We start from the raw sequence: 12648 nt of genomic DNA, 5'->3' as shown, positions 1-12648 counted from the left end.
CCTCTGGGGAGATATCGTCAGCATCTCCAGCCTGCTGTTGCTTCTGTTGCCTCTGAACTGTCCCAGGTCGACTCAGGCTCACCAGCGTGCTCTGACTGTATGGTCTCATGGGCTTTACGTCAGTCATTCTAGAATCAGTTGTCCCGCACATTTCATAATTGTAGGTATGGTGCAAAGTTCCGTCAGAGTACATTGTTGGGTAATAAGGGATGACGGGGAGATTATTGGCCGATTTATAAAATAACTTTCTCTGTCTCCATCTGTAGATTTTAACGGATATGATTGCAATGACAGAGAAAATAAAAAGTATTGACACTACAATGAGAGCCAACAACAAAAAGAAAGTCAAGTTGTTATTGTAATCCTTGTCGTGCGTAAACTCGGTGAACTCTGACAGCACTTCAGGGAAGCTATCCGCCACTGCCACGTTCACAGTGACTGTAGCAGAGCGAGAGGGCTGTCCGTTGTCCTCCACTATAACAGTGAGTTTCTGTTTCACAGCATCTTTATCAGTCACCTGGCGCACAGTTCTGATCTCTCCATTCTGTGCGCCCACTTCAAACAGCGGCCTGTCTGCAGCTTTCTGTAGTTTATATGAGAGCCAGGCATTCTGTCCAGAGTCCACATCTACAGCCACCACTTTAGTGACCAGATAGCCGATATCAGCTGATCGAGGGACAATCTCAGCTACAGCAGAGCTACTGGTCTGTACTGGGTAGAGTATCTGAGGGGAGTTATCATTCTGATCCTGTACAAAGATCTTCAGAGTTGCGTTGGTGCTGAGAGGAGGAGTACCACCGTCTTGTGCTTTAATTTTTATATTAAACGATTTAAGTTGCTCATAATCAAAAGATTTAGTTGCATATATCACTCCAGTGTCCGAATTTATGGAAATATATGATGCAAGAGAGGCGCCATTTAAAGCACCCTCCTCGAGAAAGTAAGATACGCGTGCATTGGGACCCCAATCGGCATCCTTAGCATTTACCGTAAATATGGACAAAGATGGGGAGTTATTTTCATTCACATACACATCATATGTGTCCTGTTCAAACTGGGGAGCATTGTCATTAATGTCTGATATCTTAACAGTCAGTGTCTCTCTGCTAGAGAGCGGAGGAGTGCCTCCATCCACTGCTGTGACGGTTATATTGTACTCGGGTAGCTGTTCTCTGTCCAGTGCTGAATCTGTCACCAGGTTATAATAGGTGGATAAGGACCGCACTATTTTAAATGGAGAATTGCGGTCAATAGAACATGTGACCTTTCCATTGTCACTTGCGTCGAGATCTTGGACATTCAGCATCGCAACGACTGTTCCCAGTGCTGCGTTTTCAGGCAAAGCACTGGTGAATGACATGACGGTTAATTTAGGCACATTATCATTTACGTCGGTTACATCAATAATCACCTCACAAGACCCCGTTAAGCCACCGTTATCTTTAGCCATCACTTTTATTTCAAATTGCTTGTGCTTTTCATAATCAATGGATCCAGCAACACTGATTTGTCCAGATTGTCTATCGATAGTAAACAAAGCCATAATATTGGCTGGAGTGTGTTCAAAATAGTATTGTATATTGGCATTCCCTCCCTCATCAGCGTCAGTAGCCCTAACCGTTGTCACCAATGTTCCTATTGCTGAATTCTCAGGAACAGATGTCTTATACACAGCTTGGCTAAAAACCGGAGCGTTGTCATTAATATCGAGAACAGTAATGTGGATTTTTACTGTGCCAGACCTTTGTGGGTTTCCGCCATCGACGGCGGTGAGGGTAAGGTAATGATGCTCTTTATTCTCTCTGTCCAGTGGTGTTTTTAAAACCATTTCAACATTTTTACTACCACCTGACCGACTCTGTACACTCAAATCAAAATGATCTGTTGGTTGCAAAATATATTTTTGTAACGCGTTTAAACCTACGTCAGGATCAATCGCACCTCCCAAAGGAAATCGTGCCCCGGATAGGGCGGATTCACTAATTTCTTGATCTATTTCATTCTTAGGAAAAACAGGGCTGTTATCGTTTACATCCTGTATATCAATCGTTATGCTATAAAGCTCCATGGGGTTTTCTAGAATGACTTCAAAGCTGAGACTACACGCTTCTATATCTCCGCATAGCTGCTCTCGGTCCATTCTTTGTTTCACCAGCAGCTGTCCTTTCTCTCTATCCAGCCCAACGTACTCACTGCCATCCGATGTGAACACACGAGCTCTCCCGGACACAAGCCTCTTCAGTTCAATGCCAAGATCGTTTGCTATATTCCCAACAACGGATCCCTTCGCCATTTCCTCTGGTATAGAGTAACGGATTTGTCCAAGAGCAAAAGGAATCATAGATGTCCACAAAAACACGACCGATAATTTCCATCTCTCACATCCCAAGCCTTTCTTCATTTCGAAGTCACACTAGGCACGCTAGCAAAATGAACACAATTCTCTTTTCCTTATTTTAAGTAAACAAATGATATAAATCCATCGAATTGAAGCGTTCACTGCACTATTCCAATATTTTCGCTGCTTCGGTCACCAAACGCAATGTGATTTGGACCAACCCTTCTTTAACTGTTCATAGAGAATGGGAGGACCAGAGGAGATCAGAATATGCACAATCGACAGCGACACGTAGGGTCCAAAACAAGTATTGCAATACTATGTGGTAATTCGCCATACTGATTACAATGTAAAGTACATATAGTGAATTCAGGTAAATTGGGCCACCTTTTTTGCATGTAAGCGAATGACCAAAAGTGTTACAATTTACCTGAATTCACCACATTCTTTTTTTAAACATGATACAAGTATGCCTACATAGAATGACACGAAGGATATCAAATACAAACGAAAAAATCAGTACTAAGCAGGTTACAAGTCGGTTGCACCGAAATATAGGCCATACCTTACATTAATGTAATAGTTTACCTTTACGCACACAGTACTAGCCACCTTGTTGTTACACTCTGCGGAAAATAATGCACCCTCTCACTAACCACGACTTATGGATGCAGGTTAATGTTTTTGATGGCAGAAGAATCCTTCCATAGGTGAACACATACGTCACAAAGCCAATATGCGCAGGCCATATCCAACAGTTAACCTTTACGCACACAGTACTGGTTTCCGTGTTGTTAAACACTGCAGAAATGAATACACCTTATCGTTTCCCACAACACATTGATGCAACTAAGTGTTTTAGATGCCAGGAATAGCCTTCTGTAACGCCGCATTATGTAATAACGGTGCAATATGTAATAATGTAACAAATTATTACATAATGTGGTGACAATCGCCGCATTGTGTAATAATTTACGCATTTCGTAATACATTTCTTGAACGCATTTCGTAATAACTTTTTTCTCATCTTGTAATAAATTATTACAAAATGCGAAATTTATTACGGAATGCGGCCGCAACTTTTTTTTTTGATGGAAATGTAATAACATGGTGCATTATGTAATAATCTATATGGATATGTTTTTTCTGCACTTGGATTCAGTAGGCGCAGCACACATACATAGTCTCAGTGACATGGTATAGTCACTGCCCTCTCTCTCTCTCATTCTTCTCAGTTCTCAAACTGCTCGAGAGTCGCGAATGATGCGGTTAAAACCGTTAAGAAATAATTTCACAACTTGTTGCGTGCAACGAGTCCAACGAATGTCTCGCACTTTCTGCTACATTACACCAATTTACAGCGACATTAAATAGGCCAGGTCTAAACACTTCACGAGGAGGTGAAAACTTGTCTTGCACTTGCGTGGGTCTGTGGCGAGAGAGAGAGAGAGAGAGAGAGAGGAGAGAGAGAGAGAGAGAGAGAGAGAGAGAGAGAGAGAGAGAGAGAGAGAGTGTGTGTGTGTGTGTGTGTGTGTGTGTGTGTGTGTGTGTGTGTGTGTGTGTGTGTGTGTGTGTGTGTGTGTGTGTGTGTGTGTGTGTGTACGCACGGAGACAAACCTGGCCCATATTGATCTTAAGCCCCATCTTGGCTCTTTGGAAATATTCTTAACATTACAAAGGCTATTTTAATATTTTCCCCCCAAACAACATGAATCAAATCCTAGGAAAAGACCAACCATTATAAGTGACTCGTGGGGAGCTGTCCATGCTGGTGGTGCTTAATTTTTCCCGATATTTGCCCGTGGAGTAGTGAGTCTTTCATGTCTGCCTACATGCACGCCAGGGTCTGACCATGGTGCTTTTTGCCCGTGGAGTGAGGAGACTGTCTTCTTGCAAAGCAAGAAGTCATAGCACCCGAGAAAAATGCCACTCTGTCATATTTTCAATTTCAGTCCACTGTTCAGTAGGCCTATTAGGCTGCAATCAAATTCAATAGCCTATGCTCATCCACATGCACGCGAAAAACAATAACCCAAGCGGCGGGACTAATTCGATTATATTCCTTCCAAAAATGTCCGAACGTCACAAAAAACAGTTATTTGCATTGTCCGTAATTATACCAAACAAAAAGGTATCAATAAAAGAAATCAAGTCTTCAGTTTCGATAATCCACGTTACAAATCCTCAACAACAGCAAGCCATTCCTTCTCTGCTATGAAGCAGGCAACGGAACAAGTGCAGACAGTAGGCTATATGACCACGTTGATGCTGCACGGCTTGAAAGGATTCTGTCTAAATTAAATATCTTGAATAGCCTATATAGACCTAGGCCTAACTAGATTTGTTGCAATACAGATTCATTTTCTATAGCCAGAAGTGTTCCGTTGGACTGACGAAACCGAACACGATCAAGTTTGCGACGTCTTTCCCTCATGCGCTGTCCGTCAGCACCACCTGTCATCAGACGTCCGATTAGCTTTCATTACGTGCTGAGGGAAAAACTCTCGCCATTAGGCCCATGTGCTGTTGCACTGTTGTGAGGGATATCACCAAATAATTTAGATAAAAGTCAGAACATTATTTTGGCAATCTGTTCAGTCTGTTCATTTAAGTTTTTGGGTGCTCTTGGATATCGGGGATCAGTTCATGTAGAGAGAAGAGTTCATCCAGGCACTCCAAAATAAGGTGTCCAAACGGGAAGTTACATTAAAAAGCCTTTAATGGTACTGGGCTGGGGTTACATTAAAAAGCCGACATGTTTCGACCTCACCAGGTCTTCATCAGGGCTACGTTCACCATTGAAATGAAAGGCCTCCCTTAAATAGTGACATCACCACATGTGACCCATTACGCACTAAACACATTTGCGCACACCAGAGAAAACAAAGATTAAAAAATAGCCTGGGGTAATAAGTGATGCCACAGAAAAAAATGACCAGAAGTACAAATAAGCATCACAAAAAACAAGTAAAATCAATATCCTCATTTAGACCAGGATAGCGCATGGCATCCAGTTGGTGTATCCAAAAAGTCTGCCTCTGATTAAGTCTTTTTAGCCTGTCCCCACCCCTCGGAAGAGGTTTGATATGCTCGACGCCCTGTATGCGCAGCAGAAAATCATTTTTACCATGGTATATTCATTGAAATGTTTCGCCATGGGATAGTCAAAATTGCCTACTCTGATAGCATACAGGTATTTATGTTCTGCTAGCCTATCTCGCATGCGCCTTTTTGTGCGTCCGATATAAAACAACCCTTCAGCGCAAGGACAAGTTAGGCGGTATATGACAAATGTAGAATTGCAATTAATCAGAGGTGGAACGTAACTAAGTATTTGTACTTCGTTACTGTACTTAAGTATTTTTTTCTGGAATTTGTACTTACTTGAGTAAAAATAAAAATGCAGACTTTTACTTTTACTCAATACATTTTTTTGACAATTACTTGTACTTTCTACTCCTTACATTTCTAGAAGAGGACTTAGTTACTAGTTACATTTATCCTAGGTTTTCCTGTTGTGTTTCGTGGATATTTGAGTAGCCTCAGCTGCAGGCAGGGAGGCGGGACCAAGCCCCTCTTTCAAACTGACACCCAGACAGAAAAGATACTTTAAAAAACATTAACAGGACTCCATAGTCATGTTCAAATAGAACCGAAAACCGTTGCAGAAACTTTTTCCTATTGGATCAAGTAGGCAGACATACTTGTACTTTTGTACTCAGAAAGTACATTTAAAAGTTAGCACTTATGACTTTTACTTAAGTACATTTTTGGTGTACAACTTTTACTTTCAATTGAGTATTTTTTTCGCAGGGTACTTCTACTTTTACTTAAGTACACAACCTCTGTACTTCTTCCACCTCTGCAATTAATGAAATCTCTCTGTCCGTATTCTCTCGTGGTTTTAGTATCCACAAAAGATTTGGCTTGTGTAACATTTGGGCAGTGAGGGCAGTTCATACATCTATAGGTGCCAATAGGTTTACGCAGCCAGGTTTCTCTCTTTTTCACCTGTAGGTGAGAGCGCATTAATTTATCTCCTAGGCTGGGTGCACTCTTTAAAGACACCATGGGTGGTTCTGGGAACACCTCACGTAGTTGCGCATCACTTTCAATAATGGACCAATTGTTCTTAATAATTTGCCTGATCCGCGTCGCTTGTGTACTATATGTCGTAACAAAAAAAGGACGAGACTGCTGGTGGCGATGATGTTTCTTTTTGGTCAATAACGTGTTGCGTTGAAGGGAGCGCGCTTCACTGTATGCGTTTTGGATGGCTTTAGGGTGATAGGCTCGCTGAATCTTTTCTCCATCAGCTCGGCCTGCTCGTGAAAATCATTTTCGAAATCACAGATACGCCTAATCTCTGGAATTGGCCGTGTGGAATATTTCTAATGAGATGCGGGGGATGGAATGAATCCGCTCTCAGAATGGTGTTCCGAGAGGTCGCCTTTCTGAATAAGGTGGTGTGCAGCTGTCCCTCCGCGTCTTTATATATCGTCAAATCCAGAAAGTGAATATTAGTTAATGAATATTCCAAGGAAGCCACCCAAAACGCATACAGTGAAGCGCGCTCCCTACAACGCAACACGTTATTGACCAAAAACAAACATCATCGCCAGCAGCGTCCTTTTTTTGTTACGACAGTTCATAGATGTATGAACTGCCCCCACTGTCCAAATGTTACAAAAGCCAAATCTTTTGTGGATACTAAAACCACGAATAAATATGGACAGAGAGATTTCATTAATTGCAATTCTACATTTGTCATATACCGCCTAACTTGTCCTCGCGCTGAAGGGTTCTTTTATATCGGGCGCACAAAAAGGCGCATGCGAGATAGGCTAGCAGAACATAAATATGGTATCAGAGTGGGCAATTTTGACTATCCCATGGCGAAACATATGAATACCATGGTAAAAATGATTCTCTGCTGCGCATACAGGGCGTCGAGCATATCAAACCTCTTCCGAGGGGTGGGGACAGGCTAAAAAGACTTAGGCCTAATCAGAGGCAGACTTTTTGGATACACCAACTGGATGCCATGCGCTATACTGGTCTAAATGAGGATATTGATTTTACTTGTTTTTTGTGATTTTTATTTGTACTTCTGGTCATTTTTTCTGTGGCATCACTTATTACCCCAGGCTATTTTTAATCTTTGTTTTCTATGGTTTGCGCAAATGTGTGTAGTGCGTAATGGGTCACATGTGGTGATGTCACTATTTAAGGGAGGCCTTTCTTTTCAATGATGAAGACCTGGTGAGGTCGAAACATGTCGGCTTTTTAATGTAACCCCAGCCCAGTACCATTAAAGGCTTTTTAATGTAACTTATCGTTTGGGCACCTTATTTTGGAGTGCCTGGATGAACTCTTCTCTCTACATGAACTGATCCCCGATATCCAAGAGCACCCAAAAGCTTAAATGAACAGACTGAAGACTGCTTGAGCTTCCAGCCACCTGTGTGCCTTTCATTGCCAAAATAATGTTCTGACTTTTATCTAAATTATTTGGTGATATCCCTCACAACAGTGCAACAGCACATAGGCCTAATGGCGGGAGTTTTTCCCTCAGCACGTAATGAAAGCTAATCGGACGTCTAATGACAGGTGGTGCTGACGGACAGCGCACGAGGGAAAGAAGTTGCAAACTTGATCGTGTTCGGTTTCGTCAGTCCAGCGGAACACTTCTGGCTCTAGAAAATGAATCTGTATTGCAACAAATCTAGTTAGGCCTAGGTCTATATAGGCTATCCAAGATATTTAATTTAGATATTTAATTTAGTTTTCACCACCTCGTGAAGTGTTTAGACCTGGCCTATTTAATGTCGCTGTAAATTGGTGTAATGTAGCAGAAAGTGCGAGACATTCGTTGTGAAATTATTTCTTAACGGTTTTAACCGCATCATTCGCGACTCTCGAGCAGTTTGAGAACTGAGAAGAATGAGAGAGAGAGAGGGCAGTGACTATACCATGTCACTGAGACTATGTGTGTGTTGTGAAGGACTAGAGACTGTTCACATTACCAGGTAGCCTCCTGCTGGCCATCCGTGCGTCCTGCGCGTGCAACCCTTGTGGCTACACTTGTGCAGTTAATTGGAGTGCGAGTCAGAGGGTTGTATGCGCAGACCAGTGGATGAGGAGGCAGACATTTGAAAGGAACCCCTTCGGTTCTGTGGACTGTTTGTGCCGTTTGTGTGTTCAGAAACCGTAAGTGTTGGCATTTCTTGTTTGTGTAGGACTTAGTTAAATGTTCGTTTGTAGAATGTCATTATTAATAACCGCATATTTGCCGACAGTTGCGTTCATAGCGTGCACCGCGTGTCCCGCGCTACCGCGGTTAAGTTAACTTATAATGTGTAACTTTTCCTGCCGTGTTAGACGGAGATTATGCTTCTAACTTGATAATATGTTGTCTATAACGGTGTAACATATCATTGTAATAACGTGTATGTCTAGATTTAAGTGGAGATTTGGTCATTTCATGTAGTGGTGCTTGGTTAGCTATTTTCCATGTGTGTCAGTGTATGATTAGCCATGCTGCTTAGCCATTAATATTGTAGTCACCATGCTTATGTTTCTAAGTGGCACTGTTGCATTTGTTTTACTTGTAGAAACCACAACCTTTATCATCACAACACAACACGACTAAAGTAACATCCACAACTCTAATGTCACAACTTCAGTAATACAACTCTCAACTGTGAACTTCACCATTCTTTCAATAAATACTCTGGACCTGTACATCATTGTCTGCATTTTAATCAGATGCCCCACGGTGGCTCCTACAGATAAACTTACTAGGATCAACGATCAAAACATATGGTGCCGAAACCCGGGAAGAGAAGTTGCCGTGTAATTAGTCCATGATGTACACCAATCAACCCAGCCATTCAGCAGATGTTAGGCCAAGGCGTGAGAGGAGGCCACCAGCGTGGTTCAATGACTACGATGTTGAACATCCAAATTATGGTCAGTATCCTCCTCCATCCCCCAGAGTAGCTGGAGTTCAAGACAGAGGAGCGGAGAGGGCAGCCGAGACGGACCCTCTTGCTCTCTACTTACCCACACAGCAGTCTGATTATGCCGGTGCCGCCTCAAGAAGCCCAAACCGGCCCGGGCTATTCAGACCATTGTACCAGAGCACTCCAGCCTACCCTGCTGCAGCAGCACCAGAGGCTACATCTGCAATATTGGATGCACTTAGACAGTTGCAAGAGGATAATCAGAAGCTACATCAAACAGTCATTCAGATGCAGCGACAAATTAACACCAGAGCTTCAGAATTCGAAACGCTGCCACCCCCTCCTCCTCCACCTGCTGTGGACCACTCTGTTCATCTTCCATCATACGACACACTGCCTCCTCCTCCTCCCCCACCTGCTGTGGACCACTCTGCTCCCCCTCAACCATTCTTAAGAAATATAAGCTTAACATTACCACCTCCACCACCGTTACAGGCGCAGTACTCCGGTGCACAAGATGGCGCGCTTAAAGAGGAAAAGACAGAGGTGCCTCTCTTACCTCCATCACAGCCTCCTACCGAGCCCAATGGTGCTATGAAAGAGGAACCGTACTTCCCCCCTCCGCCACCACATCGAGTTGTTGGGCCTGCTCAGCCCACGCACACCTCAAGGAACTACAGTAATGTGGTAGAGGAGCTCACAGAGCACATGCGAAGTATGGGAATGCCACCACAGCACCGACGACCTGTCACGCCAGAGTACTGTGAGCCAGACCCAGGTTCTGAATGGGATGCAGTCAGTAATGCGCCATCACACACAGGACAACCTATGCCTTCAGGTCAAGCCCAGCACCCCAGAGAAAACCAGCAAGAGCGGGTGTACCGTGGACCGAAGCCTAAGATCCCCCAATTCACGAAACCTGACCCCAGAGAGTTTAATAGGCTCAAGACAGCACTGGATAACCTATTGCCTGATGATGCAACAGAGCGATTTAAATATCAAATATTGGTGGATCATTTGAAATTTGAAGAAGCTCTGCTAATTGCAGATTCCTATACCAACTCCAAGAGGCCATATTCAGACATTATGACATCCCTCACTGACCACTATGGACAGCCTCACCAATTAGCCCTGCGACATATAGCTGAAATGATGGATGCTGCCAATATTCGCGCTAATGACACTAGTGCGTTCAAGAGGTTTGCACTTCGCGTCCGGGCTTTACATGGGATGCTTGACCAGTTAGGTGAGAGTGGTCAGATCGAGATGCAGTGTGGCTCTCACGTGACAAGATTGCTGCTGAAGCTGCCACAAGACCTGAGAGCACAGTTCAAGCGTTACCTGTACCCTAAGAGCATTCGCATCCCCACCCTGCACCATTTCGCTGAGTGGTTAGATTTCGAACTGAAAATGCAGGAGACAGTGTTCGAGACACTCAGTGTGATTGGGGCTGCTGACGACTCTAAGAAGGAGAAGCGAAGGGAGACAAAGTCCAACCGTGCCACCAGTGTTCTCCATGGGGCCGAACATCAAGTCAGTGCAGCTGTGAGTGAGAAACCCCTGGCACCCAGCAGCAAGCAAGGTGAGAGACAGGCCTACTGTTCTTACTGTTCGAATGATCAGCATTACCTGAGTCAGTGCTCCAACTTCAGCCAGCTGACCACTGAACAGAAGAGGAGTTGGATAACGGGAAACAGAAAGTGCTGGCGATGTGGGCGTGCCCACCAAGCTTCGCAGTGTCGCCTCAAGACCACCTGCAAGAAGTGCAAAGGGAGGCATCTGGAGATTCTGCATGATGTTAATGCCAGGTCACCCTCTGATGAGAGCAGCAATGCAGTCACTGAGCCAAGTGATGTGTTCTACCTCGATCGACGGTCAGGTGGCAGTCCGGTGATGCTGAAGGTGAGCAAAGTAATCCTGCGCAATGGAAAGGAAAGCATGGAGGCATACGCCATATTGGACGATGGCTCTGAGCGCACGATTCTACTCGCTACAGCTGCGCGAACACTGAAGCTGCGCGGCATACCAGAAGGCCTAGCCCTGAGAACAGTGCGCCAGGAGGTGAAAGTCATACAGGGCCATTCAGTATCCTTCTCCATATCCCCTGTCTGTCAGCCAAACAAAGTATTCCGGATACGTGGAGCCTTCACAGCAGAGCCATTAGGCCTAGCAGAGCATTCTTACCCTGTGAAGGCGCTGCAACAGAAGTACAGACACCTCAAAGGGCTGCCTATCGAAGACCTCAACCGAGTCCACCCAGTCATCCTGATAGGGTCAGACTACCCTGAGCTAATCACTCCCATTGAGCCTGTGCGACTAGGTCCCTCTGGTGGACCTGCGGCTGTGAATACAAAACTTGGGTGGACATTGCAGGGGCCAACCAGGTTAGTTCAGCAGCAGCTCAAGTCAAGTCAGTGTTTTCATGTGTCCACCCTTTCACCCTCCACTGAGCTGTTCCAGAATGTGGAAAGGCTTTGGCAATTAGACGTTCTACCTTACAGGAGCGAGAAGTTTGTGACTCGGTCACGCCAGGATAAGGAGGCCATCGCCCTGCTGGAGCAGAAAACTGTGCGAGTAGACGTGGAGGGGACACAGCGTTATGCCACACCGCTGCTAAGAGTCAACACTATGCCCAAGCTGCAAGCTCAAAAGGAGGCAGTTCTCCCCCTACTGCGCAACACTGAGCGCCGCTTGGCAAAGGACCCAAAGCGCGCAGCTGCCTACCGCGAGGAGATAGAGAAGCTGGAACGAGCAGGGTACATCGTGAAGGTCAAGGAAGAAGGGCTGAGCAAGGATGGTGAGTCATGGTTCATCCCTCACCATATGGTATCTCACAATGGGAAGAACCGCATCGTGTTCAATTGCTCCTTTTCCCATAATGGAGCCAATCTGAATGACCTGCTTCTCCCTGGCCCAACCTTGACTTCCAGCCTGCTCGGTGTGCTCCTGAGATTTCGTGAGCATTCCATCGCTATCAGTAGCGATATAAAGGGAATGTTCCACCAGGTGAGGTTGCTACCCCAAGACAAAGCACTGCTCCGGTTCCTGTGGAGGGACTTGCAGAAAGACACCCCCCTCAGCATCTACGAATGGCAGGTTCTTCCATTTGGGACTACATGTAGCCCGTGCTGCGCGACATTTGCACTGCTGAAACATGTGAGTGACCACAGCCAGCCTGAGGAAGACGTCTGTGTAGCTGTGGAAAGATGTTTCTATGTGGACAACTGCCTCCGAAGCGTGCAAACTGTGGACGAAGCAAAGTCACTGGTGGACAAACTGCAGTCCCTCCTGGCAGAGGGAGGATTCCAACTGCGCCAGTGGGCAAGTAACACCCCTGAGACCATC

At 44.9% G+C, this 12648-nt stretch overlaps 1 protein-coding gene across 11 annotated transcripts in view; it reads right to left on the bottom strand.

Annotated features, from left to right (window-relative positions):
• LOC134452453 (protocadherin beta-16-like) overlaps positions 1-12648 on the bottom strand; it is a 239861-nt gene that overhangs the window by 92391 nt on the left and 134822 nt on the right. Inside the window, exon 1 of one of the 11 annotated variants that reach the window (XM_063202854.1) lies at positions 2-2367. The exons of the other annotated variants lie outside the window; for them this stretch is intronic. Coding sequence (XP_063058924.1) covers positions 2-2341 — 2340 coding nt within the window. The 5' untranslated portion in view covers positions 2342-2367. Of the gene's footprint in view, position 1; positions 2368-12648 lie in introns of those variants that run through there. 11 annotated transcript variants of the gene reach the window in all.

This window comes from Engraulis encrasicolus, chromosome 7 (genome assembly GCF_034702125.1).
Source record: "Engraulis encrasicolus isolate BLACKSEA-1 chromosome 7, IST_EnEncr_1.0, whole genome shotgun sequence".
NCBI classification, from domain to species: Eukaryota; Metazoa; Chordata; class Actinopteri; order Clupeiformes; family Engraulidae; genus Engraulis; species Engraulis encrasicolus.
This window is presented reverse-complemented; position numbering and strand designations above follow the sequence as displayed.